The sequence below is a fragment of the Dendroctonus ponderosae genome, unplaced genomic scaffold (genome assembly GCF_020466585.1).
Source record: "Dendroctonus ponderosae isolate FM_Combo_2020 unplaced genomic scaffold, Dpon_F_20191213v2 Dpon_F_20191213_1, whole genome shotgun sequence".
NCBI lineage: Eukaryota > Metazoa > Arthropoda > Insecta > Coleoptera > Curculionidae > Dendroctonus > Dendroctonus ponderosae.
Window position 1 is genome coordinate 59341003 of NW_026017110.1, and position 21253 is coordinate 59362255.

At 34.3% G+C, this 21253-nt stretch overlaps 1 protein-coding gene across 4 annotated transcripts; it reads right to left on the minus strand.

Moving 5' to 3' along the window:
- Positions 1-438: 438 nt before the first annotated feature.
- Positions 439-19916, minus strand: LOC109532953 (regulator of G-protein signaling 7-binding protein). 4 transcript variants are annotated; one of them, XM_019898111.2, is made up of 6 exons: positions 19869-19916; positions 14095-14222; positions 8219-8385; positions 3276-3412; positions 3037-3213; positions 439-2986 (listed from the first exon to the last, which is right to left on the minus strand). In XM_019898111.2, the coding sequence occupies exons 2-6, from the start codon at positions 14191-14193 to the stop codon at positions 2871-2873; spliced, it is 696 nt and encodes a 231-aa protein (XP_019753670.1). In that variant the 5' UTR covers positions 14194-14222; positions 19869-19916; the 3' UTR covers positions 439-2870. The 4 variants fall into 4 exon arrangements, with proteins under 4 accessions (XP_019753670.1, XP_019753667.1, XP_048526646.1 ...); XM_019898108.2 differs by having other exon boundaries at positions 14086-14222; positions 19869-19909; XM_048670689.1 differs by lacking the exon at positions 19869-19916 and adding an exon at positions 19083-19177.
- Between the last annotated feature and the right edge of the window lie 1337 nt (positions 19917-21253).

The window sequence follows — 21253 nt, forward strand, 5'->3', positions numbered from 1 at the left end:
ATAATTAATTACCTGGAATCTGCGACCGCACATATTTACGGCAAGTTTAAAAGTAGGCCAGAAAAGCCTCTGAAAAGTTTCTGCCTTAGTTACATGCCGATACCCATCAAAGAGTAATTCTGCGTGGCGCCACCACACGAAGTCTGTACATTGATATTCTCGAATTTGGATCAATAACTTTTAGCTGCTCCACCTGTAAGTCATCTAGAAAATCTAGAAAATTGATTGTCTAAAGAGCCTGAAATATTCCGATAACTTTGTAACCTTTCGAATGATTTACTAGTACAAGTAGAACGCCAGCTAGTTAAAAATTTTGCAACGACAATTTTTATTGATAGTAGTTCTTCTAGTGTAACTTATTTCCGATTGTATTCCTTCACACTCTGGTGGAAAAATGTTCAGAAACGAATCGAGTTTAAAGATCTAGTAAAACTGCAATTTAGTGAGCTTCGCCAGTTTATTACCACATATATTGAGATCTTCTGTGTTTTCACATTTTATCAAATTTCGCATTTTCCTAATAAGGATGCCGTTCTAGTGGTCCCAAATTACTTCAGTATTTTTTCATGATAGTACAGTGAACATCCTTTGCGGCTTCAAATGCAAAACAACCGAATCAAACGATTAGTTTATATTTAAACAGTTAATCAATGTGTACTTTATAACGGGATCCTTATTATGCCAGTTACAATTAACTCTACAGTCTACATTACCCTGCTCGCTATTTTACATGTTACCATAATTATTTGAGGAAAACCTTAAATTTATTAGCGCCCGAATTCATTACATTAGTAAATGTATATCTGCCTTAAACAGATGAATATATGTGAATAATCATTTGAACTACTTTCCTAAAATATAAATGTACTACTTTATTGCTTTCAATTTGGAGTATATTGGAATTAATGGTGAAATATTTTGCTTAATGAATTTGCAGTGTTATGCCACGTCCAGTCCGAACGAGCCGAGCCTGAACCGAGCCTCATCTGCGGCAAACTCCTTTGATGATTGGTCAAAGCACCGACAGAAATCATAATATGTTTTACGTTTTGACGAAACATAAAAAAAATTTCCCAGCGGTTTAGGCTCGGTTCATCGGTTCTTAGAGACAACGGTACTCAAAGCTCATCCTATCAATAAGAGGTAAACCCGTGGCCTTAAATGTATTTTCTGGCTTAAATAACACTTAAAACTCGTTATGGGAACTGACAGACAATTTTACAATCGACCACTGCAAACATATTTGACAAAGAGTATTATGATAATCACCTACCCACAAGCTCATGTGGGTTGCAAAATTGTCTATCGTTTCTTTAAGGTGAACAATAGTTATTTTTCAGTATGGAACAATGCTGAAAGGCAAACGTGTCGTAAGGGTGCTATTTGACTATTTTAATTTGTTTAATTTTCTGATAGTGATTTTAAGGATATAATTACAATATTTTAAATATGGTTAACTAACTTTATTAAGCGCATAATATGCTATGTTCTAAAAAAAGTTTGATCTAACGAAATGGTGTTTCCAAGCACACAACAATGGAGACAGAGAGCTTGATGAGATTTTTCACCAATCTCTAGTCTTTCCCACGTTTTCCCAAAAGTCTGCTTACTGATAAAAGTGAAAAATAAATATATCAAGAATTTTTACCTAATATTACCAAAAACTGTTTTTTTTTAGGCTAGTACTATGAAACCTATAGGTATATGGAACACTATATATATCTATATAATTGCACAACCAAGATAATGCAAGGCATCACATGTAAAAACTGCTTGGCTCTCTTTGAAAGTAATACCCTGTGTTCCTAATTTGCAAAAATTGTTGAAATCCAGCTACTTTAAAAGGAATATTTGACGGACTTGCTGAAATTTTAACTCCACTTGTAGTGTATTAGAACCGCAGTGATATAATACATCTTGCCATCTTGGTTATACGCTAATCTAGGTAACAAGATTCTAACTACAATCTATAACATGGTCTATAATAATTAGCAGATACTTTAAATGAATTGAGCGAATTTAGAATTGCACATTTTCTTGTGAATAATCGACCTTTTTATGTTGCCATAAGAACATTTGCTGTCACTAACCGTGCATGTTTAAAGAAAAACGTTTCAGCAAATATGAAACTACAAACTCGCCTAATTTTTATTTTTAGCTAATGTTCATCATTTAACAACTACACTGAACGTTGCCAAGAAATTTTCAGAGTTAATCAGTGAACCACAGTACGATTTATGAGGCTGAAGTTAAAGTGAAGAAATATTGTTATTAAAATGAACTCACTAATTCCCGACAACCTCAGCGAGCTTAAAATTTGAAAATTCAACGAATCGGTAAATTATCTAGTCTGGCAGTTAAATCGTTATATAATAATCCGTTGAATGACATATCAGTCATTCTAAAAGTAATTAAGTTTGATTTTTTTTTTGATTGGAAGAACTTTATGGCTGGAAATGTTTCGTTCTTTAAATATTGCTACCTGCAATATGTAAATTTTTCTGCTTACAACAGTTGGTTTGGTGTTTTCATGCATAGGATCAGGAATAGTTAGGGTGAATACTCTAAAGTTATAATAAACTCTCAAAAATTAAAGTACACGCAAAATACGAAAACTAAAAGCCTCCAGCAACAATGAGCTAATTTAACTCGAACTTGTGGGCGCTATGGCGATATCATATTAACTTTAAACTTTGTTTCTCTCTAAACTAGAAAAATGGACCCATATTAAAATTTTATTGACTTTACTTAACAAGGCTTTCGCTTTGGTAATAAATTTTGTTTGGACGATATTTTTCTATTCTAACTGAATACTAAATACTTTTTTTCCTTAGTAATCTCTTTTCTTCATTTGGTTTTGTTTGCTTATGTCAGAGGTAGTTAGGCGGGGCTGCGCAACAGAATAGGTCCATGTGCTTGTATATAAAATTTCTTTGTTTCTTGGTCCACTGGTTTGACACATCTTCGTTCAATGCTGATGGTTTTTCTATAACAGCTAGATATTTTCAAAAATTCCATTTGCTTAAGCCAACTTACCTAAATTGTTTTCTTGCTTTGGCATGTACTCTCCAATTTCTTTAAGAATATTTGCTATTTCCTCGGAGTCTTTAATGATACTGCACAACTCCTCATGGTTGAAATCTGGAGTTATCTGCTTGCATAGCAGGATTTGACTAATAACGTTTCCCAAGTTGGAAGGTCCAGCTCTATTATCTGAAAGAATTCATGGCCCAATTTTTTACTAATCATGCGGTCTGGTTGTGGTAAAAAATTACCATAGTAGCCAGACATGTCCATGGGAACAACCTGAACCAGTTTATGTGATTTTCGCAGTTCTCTATGAAATAGCTGAGCCATAAAATAAAGCATAACCAGATTCTGGTTATCAGCTGGTATACCTTCATCCATTGCACTAAAAGGAAAAATCAAATAACGAAGTCGTAATCATTATTCATGAGTTGTTGACTTGGAATTTCATATACATTTATGGAAAATGAAGCAGGAATGTATTTACAATGTCCATTCTACGATATTAAAGTCGTCGAATAAAAATTGCTTTGAGCTTTTTTGCATCCTGAAAGGTTTGCTTTTAGGGAACTTTATTATTGAAAAATTGCTCCCTATTATCCGGCAAGTCGCTCAGTTCTTTTCCTTTTGCCCAAATATAATCCAGCTGTTCTCAAGTATTTTTATGGTTCTTCCCCTTTTTCTTCACAACTTTAATATAGATAATTTTCAGTTGATTATTGGAAAGTTCTCTGTAACTAAATTTGTATTTTATTGCTCCACCACTCCACTTGCTTTCATCAGAGTTACGCCTTGCAGTTTTTTAAATTAATTAAAAATAGCTCTCCAATTAAATGGTTTCCAGCCTTAACAAGAGGTTTTGTGCAGCTCTTGGAAATAAATGGAAAAATTCCAGTGGAAGAAATTCAATTACCGAAAGCGGGTTGTTAAATTTATTGTTGTATATATGTTACAATTATGAAGCCCCATTTCAACCCTCCGTGTACACTGGATCGCCTACGGCCAGTTCCAGTTTCCATATAACCAACCGCGTGTTTTCGATCTCTCCTCCCCTTTGTCTAAATCATTATTATATGCAATTCTTTCTTTCCAGTTCGTAGCGTTCCTTCCCTGTCTCAAACAACTTAATGGTAAATCATTATTTCAATGCATAGACGAGGACATTGCTGATGCGGAGAGTTTACAAATTATGATTTCATCTCGTTCTTTTATTAAAAATTTAAAAATAATAATGGTGAAATTTGTGGAGTTTCAAAGTCCAACTTCAAAAATATAGGATTTTTGCTTGAAAAAACCTGTCAGTATTTTACAAAGAGAAATCAGGTCGATTTGATAAACCCGATAGCATTAACATTATGTTTGAGAGCAAAGGGCTTTTACTTGCACCGAAAGCGCTAATTGATAAAGCCGATTTTATGGCGCATTTTAAATCAATTTGAGACTGTCAATCCTCTAAATCATAACATGGATTAATCGCACTAACTGAAAATAAAAGCGTTACTCGCCACTGAGACGACTTTAAAAATTTACTGTTAACTGAAATAGAATCTCATTCAGTTCGCTGAAAGTTTCTAGAAAAATGCATTTTATATCCAGTGAAAAGTTTGTTGAAAAGAATAACAATAAAACCAACGCAGAAAATTATATAACAGCTGCCTATTTGAAAAGTTTGCTGGGTCTGCTGCATAAAATTAAAGTTTGCGGTTACTTCCGTTACCGACATGGAAATGTTCGCGTAAAATCTACTGTTTGAACATTTTACATTTGAATCTATCATTCTCAGCATGTTTTATTTGGAGCAATCGCGAGCATGCAGCAGAAAAAAACAGAAACGGGAAATTAAAACCGGTCAAAGAAATTTTCAATTTAAAGAGTTTTTTACTCATCTGTTGACTGTGGTGGGTTATCCCAAAGCAATGTATTGTTCCCAATATCACTCTACGTCCGGCTTCATAAATACAAAACACTTTTTCCTCATCAAACCTAAACATATTCATTGTTACCTCGCAAACGCTGTTGGATTAATTTCTCGCCACTGCAGTATACACGAGAGCTTTCGCAGGAAGAATGAAACTTGGGATGACCTATTTTGTGTTGTGGATAGAATAGGGAAATTGTCAAGAGTAAATTTCCCATCGTCTATTTTAATGTCGACTTTCTCTACATGCAATGTCGCTACCCATTTGCTCTTTATAGTATATGGAATTAATGTTTCCGATTAGGTTTGCAATCGATGTCGATTTCTAATAAATAAAATGGACGTCTCATGGCTGAAACAATATACAGCTCAGTTACCTTGTTTATTTTGCAATTCTTACACAACGGGAGAACACTCACGTTCAGAGAAATACAAATGGAGTAATTTTTATACTTCGGTATTTCAAAAACATTTTTATACTTTCTCTGCTAACCATTTATCTCCACTTCGTCATTTTGTATTTCTCTCAACATAGAGTGTTACAAATTCGCATGCATTGACCAATTTATCCTTATTTGTTATGCGATAGACCCGGCAAGTACATCAAAAATATGTTGTAAATATCAATAAAAAGTCAAGAACGGAAATCGTTCCTCTCTGCACGATAAGCAAATAAATAACAAACGGTACAAAGTGGTGTATAATGAGGCAAACAGAGTTACTTAGTATTCGCCCAGTTAACCGCAGCAGAGGATCCTTTTAAATGCGAATTAACATTCCAAAACTTGCTTAAAATGCGTCCTGGTTACTTGACCCAATTAAAAAATGATGATTTTTCAACTGGGGAGAAGGCGAGCCACATATTTTTTAAATTTCCTGTTATGAGGTGATTCGGTTCAATTTAGATAACAGCTGGAGAGAAAATCTTGCAGAAAGGTGCCTGTTGTGACTTATTTAATTTAAAACATTAAAAAACAATAGAGTATTCTGCGTCCTTCAAAGCTACAGAAACAGTATCTAAAGGAAGTATATGTGAACATTGTTTTTGAATGCAAGCTGGAAATATTGCATTAGTTTCGCATCAGCGAGCACAGATACTATTCCACCCAAGTTTCGGGCTGTAATCCCACATGTGCTCGTATTACTTTTACCATTTCTATGATTAGATTCCATGAACATTACGAAAACTCCATGAGGAATATCAAGTTTCATACATTACAGTTGAAGTTTCATTTACATGTGAAAATCCGCCTGTAACTTCAGATTTGGATTTGTCTGTCGTGAAAATACACACATAAATATTTATTTGACCCAAGTCTGTGTCTGACAGCTCCAAATAAGGTATTGAATTATATGTAAAATAGCTAGGTTGATGTTCTCGATTAAATCAATAATGAACTAATTCTGATGCATGAGAATTCGGAAATTGATAGAGGAATTAATGAGTATCTATCTATGCATCGATTTTTCTTGAAAACTTCGGTTCAAAAAACGAAAATCATATTCAGGCAGGAAGTGAAGAGTCAGCATTGTGCCATCGATCATTTGCAGACGTTGTTTGTCTACGGCCTGAGAGTCAGGATACAGGGTGATTTACGTTGACCGTGCATTAGAAGTTTTCCAACTTACAGTTGTTATGGAAACTTCAAATTTTGCCAAATTTCCGGTAATAGCGGGTTGTGCCGAAACCTATGTGAAATACATTCAGCCCTCCAGCAGACTCCCCATTTTTAGCATGGTTGGATTGGCTATCGAATTGCGAGGCTCAGCCACCCTAGTTTTGTTAATTTTTAGGACCTTATTTTTTCGTTTCTAAAACAACTGCAAGTTGGAAAAATTTCAATAGACGGTCTACGTAAATCACCCTGTATAGTTAGTTTATTTGGTCCTCCTATATGAAAATGGAACAGCTCTATTTATAGCCACATAAAAAGGATAATGCAGAGGACAGCTGGAAACAAAATATCGTTTTATAATCTGTAACTTAACATTGTAGTCGAATGTCATTTAGTGTATTATATATGGATTTCGTTGGCTTGCTAATTCATAATCCATACCAAGATAAAGTAAATAATTTACACATATTTCTGGAATGTTGTCATAATACTGATCTTTGCTGAAACTTCAATAATCTAAACATTTCGAGACAATTAAAGTAAATGATGAAATAAATTAAAGAACAGGAAAAATTGAGCGTCGTAGCAAAGTTGTATTAATTTCGAAGTTTGCTGCTATAATGTCTGCACAAACCTAAAATGAGTCTTCGCAAGTTGATTGGAGAATTTCTGGAAGTTTCATTGTTATAACTGATATTTTACAAGCTGGGACCTTTTCAACAAAAGCAATTAGTAATAAATTGAGTTATTCACGCTCCCCGGTGTTGCTAAAGAGCTGAGACGGTTATTGAATGATGTTTGTTTTTGCTCCCAAGTCCAAAAGGTCCCCAAAATAATTATCATCTAAGAAAGAAAGAATGAAATTAGCTTAAGTACTCCTACCGATTTTGCTACGCTGTAAGTAAGCTGTATGGTGTATGATAATTAATTTAATTTTTATGGTAGTTTTTTTTAAGTTGTAAGCCTCCAACGAGCACATTTTCCTTTTGAATAAAACAATCTATAAATATTGAAAGTGAAAAAAAGTTATTAGGTTTTCGTGACCTCAACAGTCATTACATACCGAATGTATAATTTAAGAGTTCATACGCAGAAAATTGTGAAACTCATCAAACAAACTGAAGTATCTCTCATGAAACGGCAGGGTTTGCTGAAATATGTGACTATTTAACTCCTCGGGTCGGTTTAATGATAAAATAATATTAACCATCATCCTTGTGGCCAGTAGAAACCTAATGAAGCCACGAATGTTGGAATATAATATACCGTGCATTATCCCTTGATTAAAGCAAACTCTGAATATAAGCCCTACAATTTGAAGTTAAATTTCAAGGAGAAATATCGTGTTAAATAATGTCGTGACTATTGTTTAGTGTCGGTTTAGGTTTTGATTGTTCCGTGAATTCCGAGATAACAGTTCGTATAGAAGTTTCGGCAGGGATGTATCGTCGTAGTTTGCCTATAATATAAATATAAATTACATCCACATCTAAACCCCTTTTCGGGTTTCGGCATTAGAAATTAAACCCCTTATAGTTTAATTGTGTGTATATTACAGTTGCTGGATATTGGATTTGTTGGCTTTAGAATTGAATGTCTGATACTTCAGAGTTGTACAGGAAGTAACGAAGAACATATGCATCTGCTATAGGCTAACCTTTGTATGTGTGGCAAAATGAGTTGACTTGTGGTCTTGCATGCTTCGACGCAGTTTCTCCTCAGTTTTCTAATTCTTTCCCTGTGTTCCGGACAATCCTTCGATTGCCCTATCGAGATTAAAAGGTCCCTGAAGAGCGCAATTTGGGCGTTGATATCCAGCACCAACTGAAACCAACATTATGTTGTTACAATTTTCTAACTTAATTAACATTATTACCGACGCTGAAGTACAGTCCCTTAGCCGACCTACTCATTGAACTCGAAATATTTAAGAGTCTTCTGGGAATTTGCTACCGGAATAAATTTCTCTGTATCCGTTCTATACCTCGTACCCAGATTTATAGAGGCTCCATTTAATTAATGTAAACTGTTCTTAAAATAAGGATTTATGTCAAGAACTTGATTCTCAATCCGCGATACCGCAATTACAAATTTAAGAATCAGGAATAATTCCTTTCACCAGTCTATGCGGTGTATTTCAGGAATGTGAGAAATTGGGCCTTTATTTCAAAAATGGCACGCATTTTCTAGCCTGAAAAGAACTGGCAACAAAGGGAACATAATAAAATGTCCTACGTCAACACTCTATTAGTTAGTAAGCTCTAAAGCGCTTCAGAATGGTTGATTTACACAAATATATTACCCTCGCCGACTTTATAGTGCCATTTTTCTGTTTGGATTGGTTGATTATAATGTTTTCTGTTGATCATTCAATGGTAAACGGAAGTAATGGCTACGAGTCGTAGCTATTAATGTCGGAGGCAAATGTTCCGTTTGTTTACTCCGTCGTTTAAAAATCCGAAAGTTCATCGGAACGCTCTTTCAGATTGTGATTTAAATTGCCTCAGTTGTGTTGAAAGCCGTAAATTTGTTTTTGTAGTCAAATGTTTGAGAAGTAGAAAGAACTGGAACACGTAAAAACTCCGGGAAACTACGAAAGTCTCTTGGCATTTATAATGAATGTCTTTTGCTCTGCCTACATTACCGGAACATTAAATTTTCTACCTGGAGCCCCTGTCGCATTATTCTAAACATACGATTTTGGGAAAGCTAAAGTTTACTTCCCTCGTGCCCACTTACGTCTGGGGAGTTTTTAAATATTCAACATGCATTTCAAAGCTGATGAGATGCTCTTTTTTGAATTTTAAAATAGTCTGTGTAGATTTCGCAAGGAATGCATTTATCGTGATCGTTCCCCCAAAGATTCCATCACATATAAAATAGCGGAATGTTGTAAAATTATTTAAATGCGCCCATACATATTTTATTCAATTCTATTTCATTCTGCCGGATAACGCACTTATTCAATCTGCTACAACGTTCGTGTCAAAAGCTTTCTACAGATTAACATACCACCGAACATTTACAGTAATAATTGCAGTTGCATGTGCCACACCTATAACTACAACCAGCTTGTGTTACTAAATGTTAACTTTCAAAATAAATATATTTGCTTTTAAGGAAGAAAAATTGATTTCGTGATTCCATTATGATGTCAACGGCCTTCGTAATAGCAAAACTGACATGACGTTCTGGCTTTATTAATGTGTTAATCCAATATGTAGCTGCTGTACAAACTGGACTTGCATACGGGAAAATTGGGGTATGCGTAATCAAATTGATATATGACGGGACTCCAACTTCGGCTCAATGTAATTCTGTTCATAGCATTGTAATTTATTTAGATTTTTCGAAACCGGGAAAAAATATGATCGTCATTGTGCTTACAGTTACCCAGTTGCAATATAAATTACTATGTAATGGCCCTACCATTACCAAAGCACAGTCAAGCTGCAGGCTTTAAATGAAATGATATAAAAAGCAAATTACTTTAGTTTACTGGGAGAATTGCTCGGTTACTTCAGCATTTTTCCTTCGGATTTCAAACCGCTCCACTCGATCTACAATAGCGAGTCGATTATTTTTTGTCTCATCCGTCCCTTATTTATATTATCCCATTCCAAATTGTACCTAACTTAAGAGATTTATATTTTGCAGAAGAACGCGAAGCAGCCGTAATTTTATATAAAAGAATGATGAAATTGTATTCACTCCATTTTTTTTCAAATACACAAATGATTTGCAAAAGCAATCCTGGCAAAACTTCTAATCGACTGTCACAGCTGCCGCTCTAAAGAAAGTACGGAAACTCGTTGGTTTTATTTCGGAATATTTTTAAATAATAAACCTTGTTTAATCCCATAAGATACATAAAACGCTTCTCGGATCAGTCGATATTATCCTATAAAAGCTTTGAAGCTTGTGCAACTTTGACGTTGAAATATTAATTCAAATTTTGCTTATTTCGTTCTGTCCAAAATTATCTCAGGCGAACCTAATTATAGGGAATAAAAGCTTTTCTTAATTTCTCAAATTTGAAAGCATCAGGGGTAATTGTTTAGTAGAATTTCCGAGTTTAGAACTGAGAATTGACCCCAGGGCTTAAGGCAGGAAAATTAAATTAAGACAGAACTGACTTTTGGTCCGAACAATATTTAATTAAAGCAAGTCAGAAGAACGACATTATTTGCGTGAAGAAACATGTATGTTGGAACACCCAACATAGCAATAAAAAGGTCACATTTCTACATCGTTTCATTTTTCTTATCAATTTAAATTCACTTTTTTACCTTTTTGCCCTATACCTTTCGCTCTTCTTGTTATTTCAGACATATATTCTCGTAGCAAGTTTCCCTTTATTGTTTCAGTAGCAATTTGTGAAGATGGGAGAGTTATAATTTGATTACTATACCCTATACCCTCAAAGAAACATTCTAAACATTTAAATTTGCGGTGTTCAACCGAAATTGGTAAGATTAGATTATCGACTGATTTAATTAGGCTAAGAGGTTCTGTTACCGTGTAATTTGTCGTATTTTTAAAGGCAAAGGGATAATAAAAGTAATTAGTGGTTAGAATGTTTTGTGCAACAGCAACAAAAAAAATTCTTACTTAAGAGCCTCCAGCCACCATATTTATTGAGCAAAGTAACTCTAAGAATTCTTATCCACACTGTCCCAGTCCAAATTGCCAACAACATTTCAAAATGAGAGATAGATATATTTCAAGAAATTGAGAAAAAGGAGATATGAGCAAAGTTGTGGGGCTTTTACTTAAAACTGAAAATGCCAATATTGGTTCAGGAAGTTTAATTATTAGACGTAGAGGGTTATCTGATTGGACGTAAGCTGGCCGGTAAGAACAGCACAATGGGATCTTATCCTACAGAATGATAAGAAATGAAAAATTACGGTCGTGATATAGTTGAAGATTACCTATTTCTTTGTTCGTTTTTTCGCCGCATTATTTCAGATCTTTTTTTGTTCACGCAATAAATTTCAATTTTTCTCTACCTAATTTATAATAATTTTCGATGCAATATAACCACTATCCATCGATCAACCGGAATTCTCGATATTGATGTTCCGTTATCAAGATAAATCTTTCTGGCACATTTGAAGAATTCGAGTTGGGAGACACCGAATTAGTAATCCCCTAGAAACTAAACAAGAAAATAATTCCAGCGGTCTAATTTATAAGCAAAAACTTTTCCTACTAAATTACTGAAGTTCCGACTTACTAAATAGTCGCCCCAATAATCTGGGGTATTACCTCGAAAAATGAAAGGAAGGCTTTCAGCGTATTTAAATTATCCCTGGAGTGTCAATCCGCAAAGCGGCTTTGCTTGATGATAGGATTTCTTGGATTAAACAAACGGACTTTGAAAAAAAACTTATACATTTTACTGCTTGGGACATTGCGAGCGCTCACTAAAGAAGTTATTGTATGTGGACGAAAAATCGATATGAACCGAAATAATCAGATTTATATAATTTTTCAGGTCTTGAATGTTTGTATCAGTATTCATATTGTGGAAATACACACGGTAGGGGTGAAAGAACGTGGTGGTATTTTCTGAAATGGTTCTTCAGGTGAAAGAATGTAAAAACTCGTATGCATCGAAAAATAAATTCGTCCCATAAATCAAACTGATGTGGCTAAACTACATTTGGCAAAATAGTTATACACTACAATATAAAAGCTGGATAATACAACTACAAACGGAAAATAAACTTTATCACATATTACCCCATTCACAAGAGACTGCAACCGAACAAGCTGAACATAAAGCAAACATAAAAACCTTGGTTTCCAAGCTAAGTAAAATTTAGTTTTATGAAGGAACAAGGCGTTATAACACAAACACTCTCTTTAGGTTTTATATTTTCTATATTATCATGGATAGAACCATGAAATTTGCACTGAATGTCGACAAATCGTTGTCTCATAATTCTATTAAAGAGCGACGAATCAGGGAAAACAGTGTTTTTCTTTTGTCCTTCGAAAGGCGGCTCAATTTCGTCATCAATTAACAATCGCAATGAGTTCTGATATTGCTAAAGAAATATTTGAAATGTAAAACTCTCGTTTGATGCGGTTGCTTTCATCAAATGAAGCAAATGCGTGCAGCTGCATTGCAAACTGAAATATGTACAAATGTTTTATCAACTGTCCGAGAGACTGGTTTCCAAGTTATTTAGAATTTTCAAGGCAGTTAGTTTGTTAACTTGCATTTTCATTTGTTTTCTGCAGTATTTGCCATAATCCCACATACATGAAAGCCGCCATTTCAGTAAATTACTCGGGACCATCCAACTGTTCTCACAATCTACCGTCGCAAGTGGGTTAATCTACCTTCTAATAGACACCCTTAGCGTAATTGTAGTTCGGGTTAGTTTTCTGACAAATAACAACAACATCATGTTTAATGAATATTGATAATCCATTACGGAATGAGTAAATAATTTAATGCTGTCAAGTTCATTTTCCTCGGTCAAATGAAATGTAACAGTCAACTAAAACTTCGAATGCAGACATTATGACCGACCAGTGAAATTGCATTGTTTGTTTGGTTAGTTCAAATTTTTCACTAAATGTGTTTGCCAAGTGCACATTTTAAAATGCATTTTAGTTACACCACAAAATTAATTGTGACAGCACAATGATTGCTGTTGCTTTCTATCAGTGTTTATTTATTTTAAATCGCTAAAATTAATGCAAATACATTTGACAAATGTAGATTCGATTTTTTCGATTTTCGAGATTTAAAGGATTAATTAATTTGGAACTTATTCATGTCCATAAAGGTCTCACGGCCAGAACATGCCAAAATGCAAATGAATTATCAAATATTTCTCTTTTTGTTAACAGTTTTTAACATTGCAAGTAAAGCGGATATAATTTTATTTTAAAATTACGGCCTTCGAATAAACGCTTCAACGCTTCAAAAAACAGTTGACCATTTGTATGCAATTTATTGATTTATGTATTAAAAATTGGACAACTTAAACAATCGAATTTGATTTATTGGGCTTTACAAATAAAATGCTACTAGAAAGCCGCGAATTTATTCTTTTACAATACGCCTTTCAAAAACATCCTACTATTTGACTAAGCGAGTTCCTTCGTGTCAATATTGCAACAGTTTCAGCTGAAGTTCTCTTGAATTAATGTCACGTAACGTTACATAAATTTTCCATATCCTGCGCGGTTCTTACTGCATCCTGGGCAATTATTCTTTTCTACTTTTTTTAAACCCCAACGCTAGAATGATCCTTAAACCGCTAAAAATAGATGATACTCGGTTGAAATGCGGAGATACATCATTTACGCTGTTGGACAGTAATTGCAAAAACGGTTTTCTGGAATTGCCAGCTCTCGGACTTCTAAGATGCTCTTTAATCTTGGAATTTCTCCTTTGTTTAACAAAACACTTGTAAAAACAGCGACAGAAATACTAGCGTTTAAATAGGGCTAGTGTCTACTTTGTGTCACAAATTAAAGTAAAAAGCGATGAATACTAACCAAATTTACCTTGATGGGATCATAGGTGTTAACGGAGCTAACGAAGACTGAAGTCCTTCGCGTGATGAGGGATTTGCAGCCAATGGAGCTGGATCTTCTACCAGCCATCAAAACGGGAAAGATTAGAAATGATCAGTCTGTCAATAATAAAACTTTATTAGTTATTGCGGGAAATGTTTGCGTCTGTATGGATTATGAAAAGGGTCAAGTTGATTCCCATTACTTATGTTTGTATAGAAGTTTTCATTGGCTTATTGGATTCTGCGAATAGTTTTCAGCACTGAATGCAAATCGTAACTACGATAATATCTCAAGTTTACAGTTTAGTAGCTAGTAACTCTTACCACTAAGTATCAGCATAGTTAGAAACGGTCCATTAATTCATGAACCAATATTCAAATGCCTTTGAATAGGCAAGTTTGAAAATAGCTCTCGAAAGCTATTGTCCTTTGAATAATAAGTTCTCTACTATGTTTTTCATTCAGAAAAGCTTGTCCTAATATTTTATTTCTGGGTGCACCAGATTGCACTCAACGGGAACGAACTGCAGCAGCTGAATTTCAATTCGATATTGAAGTCTGTATAAAAAAATCGAATAATTTTATTCACGAACACATCTGCTGCATATGGATTGATTTGAAGAAAATAAAATGTTTGTTACACAGTTTCGAGCACAATCAGGTTGAAGCGACTATTCTGCAATTAGCAAAGAACTAATTATTGATTGAGGCCTGTGCGACAGTGTCTGAATTTGAAGCCGCAAATTGTTTCACAATGCCATTAAAATTCATATGACTTCACATTAAACGATTACAATGGCAGTGAATGGAGTTTCACATAATATATTAATAGATTTTCAGGACATAATTGTTTCAGCCATAAAACGTAAAACTACAATTTTTGACACAAAGAGTATCAATTTAGATATTCATTCGAATTAAACATTGGAACATTTTTAAAGAGAGTTACCTTTTTGAAAAGCGCTCTGCTCCAGGAACATTGTCAATTTCCGCTATTTCTACATCAACAAAAATTTGCCAAGTAATCCAATTTACTTACAGAAGCTATCTTTGCATTTGCAGCACCCCAAAATATGCTTATTAAATCAACATGTCTTTAATTTCCAAATAAATTATATTCAGTTAAAAATACACATTGAAGCCTGCCGTGGAATTAAATAAAATGTATATTCCAACTGAGAGATTTTCCAGTAAACATTTTTAACTTGACCCAGTGCCAGAGGGAAATTTGATGCATTTATGAAAGTTAAGTGTTTTCCACGCTGCCAAAGGACTGAAATTTCAACTTGATAAAACTCCTTGATCGAGACGGTATCGTAAAACTTTGGACTTCGAGGGTTAGAGACGAAGGACCTGTTTAGAAATATTAAATCTGAACTGAACCTGTATTTTCAGGTGGATGATTGTTTACAATTCCCAATTTAGGTTCGAATATCGCTTCTGTAACAACTTCATCCAGGTCTTAGCCGTGAGTCAAACAATTTAATAAACAATTGAACACTTTACAAAGTTTACGTTTGAGTTGTTTTACAGCACTTATTTAAAAGATGTTTGTGAGACCGTTCAATTTCATATTATGATGGAAAGCAATTACATTTTTGACATCATTTAAAAAGTTTTCCCCTCACGTCGTTTCAGAGGGTCTGGTGTGTTTCCTATTTTGAAAGACATTTCAATTTTAATCATTATAAATCATACTTCAAAACTTTTGAGGTTTCGAGAGGCAGACAGCAGCTTGGAGGGGAAATCGTATGGCAAAAGAGTGACGAACGTCGGCTATCTACTTTTTTGTTAAAAGTTATCTTCGAATTCTGCTCGCGAACTTTGCAAATCTTAGGCAATATCCAGGGGCTTAATGGAGTAGCAGCAGGAATTTTATATCACGATTTAGTTGAAGCCGAGTTCGTGTTTACGAAATAATCCCATTTTTGCGGAAACATTCTGCACAAGCTCTGATTCTAAATACTGATATCACTTGAAGCCTTAATTAAAGACGAGTAGTTTAGGGCTAGTTTAAATTCAGGAATCCTGTTAAATTAACACCTCTTCCTTCCATTTCCTCTGCAATTTGCTCTCTGTGAAGCTTTTCCCGAGGACACATTTTTAATTAGCATATTTTTTCAATTTAAATGAGTTAATTAAATATTTCTCGCTTGGCTTATGTCCGTTAATTTAAACGCTTCTAAATTTGAATTCTTCTACACGGAATGATAACGAAGAAAGCATTTGACTTCCGTTTGAAATCGTCAATTTTATTTTTATTTCCATTGGGGTGTAATTTAATTTTAGACATGCATCAATTTTAAAAGGTCAAGAAAATTTGTTTTATTCTCCTTTTGCCTCTAACGTTCTAATGAGATTCGACGAATTTATTCTTGAAAAAATCTCAAATATATTTAGGCGAAGGCGAATATTTTTGTTCAAATAACTGTTATGGCTAAGGTACTGTTTGGAGGTAAGGAAACGCAATGTGTATGATTTATACAATGGCCAACTCCAATATTTCTCAACCACCTATTTCGCTATATTTTCTTACACTCAAACCGATTGGCAATTGGTTGGTTAATATTTAATCGAAGGTGAATGGTGTGAACACCCTTAGGAATAAGCAGACTCGAGAATTTGTTGCCTCTGATACGTAAAACAATAAATATGAACCTTAAGTCAATTTGAAATTGGATTATGGAAAAGTAATTCTGTGTAGGTATTGAGAAGCGGAATTAAAATATATTTATTTTCATAACTTATTAAAACTTTCTATCAGCCTTTTAAAAACTAATCTATTTTGATTGCTAGATTATCTGGTGTACTTGGAAATATAAATTCAAATTTCCAATGAGTTTAACATAAAATCCACATATAATTTCAGCGGATCAGTATGGATCGGGATGATTAAAAATATGGCGTCGGTGAGGCATGTGAAGTAAACCTAATATTGAAATTAATTATTCCAGAGTTTGGCAGTCATGTGCAAATTGATATTTGCAGGTTATTAGATGGGTTTTCAAATTACGTAGTAAATCAAACTCCCGCATAAGGTACTAGAAAATATTTACCTTGATGCGGAGTTTTACCCGTTGGAAAACTTGCTAATTGGATAAATTCCAAATTTCTAGTGTAGGCTTATTGAGTGAAATAAAACACACAATAAGCTAATGTTCTGGAAAAAGTTTGCATTAATCCATACATTCTCCATAATAGTTCACAGTATAATGATTATAAGACCATATATGCAAACAAGCTCCATAAGCTAGAAGGGTTATAAAAGACTGATCGTAACAGCCGTATATGTATAACAGCCAGTCTATGAGCGTCAAATTTGCATATGAAATAAATTTTCAGAGTACGGACATGAAAGTTTCCAGCCAGCAAAAACCGCACCGTTAGGAATACAAATGATTTTATTTAATATTTAAATTCCCCTAAATCTGCACGTAGGACCATCGGCAAACTATGCCATCAAATCTAGTTTGCCAGTCCTGGTTCTAACTTCTAAATAAAATTCGCAACTTCCGAGATTTAAAAGTTTTCTAGAGAAATTGGGCTCCTTGTAAATTGAATCAAACGTCGGTTATGCGATAGTTTCTAAGAAGCTATCAATATTTCACTAGCACTTCGCTGAGAGAAATCGCAAAACTTTTGGACCGGAGATATGCGGGTTCCTCACAACTTTTTATTGGAGTTTTGCAGGCAATCGAATTGGAACGTACACAAGGATTTATTGCTGAAATTCGGGATCGCTCATTTAGACCACTAGCGATCAAACGAGCCCTACTCTTTGAGACCAAAACCAGCTGAAAAATCACTTAATTGTTAAAAGAACTTCTGAGCGATACCAAGATGAGTTAGAATGTTATATATAATTTTGTCATCCTTAAGCCTTCTGAAAAGTCTTTTTAAAATTAACTTCTGCCTAACCTAATATATCGTTTTTAAATAAATTGCCTTTTCAGTCTGTGCTTTTGGGTTTTTTTCAATATTACGTAAAGATCAATCATTCAGTTGATCATCTTGTCCTCGAACAACGCTTTTATCACACTTTATCACAAACTTCTGAATTAATGTATTCCACTTGGAGAAAGAGGCTTTTAGGAAATTAAATGTCTTTTTTTATGTTTCCCTGTTCTTTGAGTAAATGGCTTCTGGAAAAATACCAAGCCAGATAAATCGAAACAGCCATGTTCGTACATAAAATATTAGATTTTATTTGTTCAAATTTGCACTGTTTTGTTCTAGTTGGGTCGCGGTTTATTGCCGAATTGAAGGCATCACTTGCATGAGCATACAATTGAGTTATTTAGATCGCATGTTCCAAAATGTGTTTGACAAAATACATAATTTACTGAGGTGCAAGGCAACAGGGTATTTTGCCGCCCCGGATATATTGATAGAGCATTCATATTGAACATCGAAGTAATTTCACAGACTTAAAAATGATGGACATTTCCAGCAAACTACAGCTTTATATTTGCAGGCATCCGGGTGAAATGTACGATTTATGCTAGTTTAAGATGTCTGGAGAAAATGAGTGAGTGAAAACTTTTAACCCAGATTTTAAAATATAATAGCGCAAAAACCATATTGATCGATGGTGGCAGGAATTGGGCATAAATTTAAAGAAACGCAATCAGGCAAAGCGTTTTTTTTGAAAACACGGTTTTCAAATTCCGCCTTGAAATTTTAGCCCCGACCGGCTTGGCAAACTGTAAAAATCACTTCCAAATCACTTCATTATAAATCGTTTTAAACCAGAACCCAATCTGGAACAAGTTATCAATTTCCTTCTACCTTGACAAGAAAATATAGTGGCAGATAGCTTAGACCAGCTACTTTTCGTAAATCGCTTTGGCTCGCGTATATCGGTGGCAAATATCTGTTAAAGGCCACAATAAAAATATACGCCTGATAAGGCATTTTCTCTAAGAAAGATACTGATTTTTTATTTTTGTCACTATTTACGCAGTTTTTGGTACTTACTATATCGTTTTAATGTCTGCTCTATAATTCACCAACAAAATGCAATAAGAGTTCTCATATGAATTAGAAGCAAATGAACACTAAAACTATGCGCTGCAATTCGACGGACGGTATGCTGATTCTTATCTTTGGAAGAACGCTGGCAATTTTGGCTTAAAAACCTTCTTAGAAGAAATTTCTAAAACTGTCTTCAATGAATTCCAATGTAATTCTTTATTTTATAATGCAGATAAATAGATGTATTTTTTTTGGTCAGAAATTGTCGCCATTTTTGATATATATCAGGACTGTTTTCCAAAAAGCTAATAGCGCGGAAGATGTAAATTCAAGTTAACGAATAGTGAGAACATTTTGCAAGTATTATCAAAAATCAGCTATTTTGGTTGGAAAAAAACCTGGATGTTTCTAGTTCACTTTCCAATTAAATAATCCAGTCAGATTTTTTTTCAAATAATTAAAGACGGAATCAACATCATGCGCTTAAAAAAATATTTTTACTTTACTAATAGTTTAAATATTTTTACTTGCCTTTTTATTGAAAATGCACTGATTAAAAATTGCAACTTTTCTTAGAAAAAACTGCAAGCATAAAAACTCTATACGTCTATAAGCAAAGTAAGTTTATAAACTATAAAAACTACATCCGAACGTTTGTCAAGCATTCCAAGAAAATAGCAATGAGCTAAACTTAATAGAATCGAATTTAAAAAAATGGAAACGCTCTTTTACAAACCGTTTGGAGGTTATATCGGAGCCTTTTGATCTGAAGCACGTTCTCGTAATTACCTTGAGTCGTATAGAGCCTTCTGCAATAGCCGACGCCCACGATACGACTGATAGAGCCAAAGGAGCTAGCGCAAGCTCAAAACATCGATTGCAGCGAGCACGTGCTCCAAGAAAAATTGAGATATTTTACGCACCACTCCGCAAAACTTTTTTAATTTTAAACACTTAAAACAAAAATGTGACGAATCATCCAAAAAATTGGAGCGCTCTAATCCCGCTTGATATCCGTGGCCCGAACAGAGGAACTTTTGCATTGAACAGTTTGCCAACTTTTGTGTGTTTTTCTAATGATTAGAGTGTTTTTCAAGTAGCTCAGTTAACACGGAAACAGCTCTTACTTTTTGATGTCTAAGAGAAAAATGTGGGTTTTAAATTTCAGCGTTAAGCAATTTAGCAGGTGACGGTAAAATGAACTCGGTAAAATGATGTAATTTGTTTGTTGTAAGCAGCAATACAGTTTGATGACTTTTTCGGTAAATAAAAAATAACTAAACTTCCTCTGGAAAAATTGACTCTTCATAATATATGCAAAAGCTGTATTGGTTATATACAGCAGTTGATTGAAAGCACTGAACAGCTAGTTAATTCTGGACCGGATTTTCGAGGAATTTTATTTCCTCAAAAGCTAATTGGGATCGGGAGCAAATATCGGCTTATTTCCAGCTCTCCATACGAAAGCCCTTCTAAAAATTTATTGCGTCATTACAGCAGTTTGGAGTCAAGCCGTCAAAGTAAATAAACATGGGTGTTTTAAAGGGTCGGAAAATTGAAGTCTTTAATCCTTTCCTGTCGAAGTGTTTTATTGACACCTTAAGGTGGAAACTTCCGTATAATGGCTTTCTATTTCCATCGTGCCTTGTTACTAGATGAGTTTATTTGCGAAATTTCAGGGAATATTTGAATTTACATGAGGGGCGATTTTAGTGTATTTGCACGAACTAAAATAACAAAGATGATGTTGAATATTGAACGATCCCGAAATAAAGCCAATGACACAAACTAGAAAGGAATGATGTCCCAAAGTAGCGTTTTTGAGAGCAAAATTTACGAAATTCAGTAGAAACGAAACGGAGGCCTATTTTCTAATTAAAACTACTTTTGGCTACAAATTAACTTATTTAATGGATCCTGCGTTTTTAGCTAAACCCTTTGTCACTAGTTGTAGAAGTAATCAAGCATTCACCACAAAAAAGTATTTTTTATCTGACTTCAACCGCATTTTATTCCACACTAAAGATCCAAAATTTTTAGCTTCAACGTTGCTCGCCATCTGCTTTCTACTGAAATCTTCACATAAACTAGTTGCAAAAGTTATTAGTTTTCGGTAATTTCGGGCATTTTATGAGACAATCGTTGGTGCTTCAATTCTAAAACGGTGCCTGAAG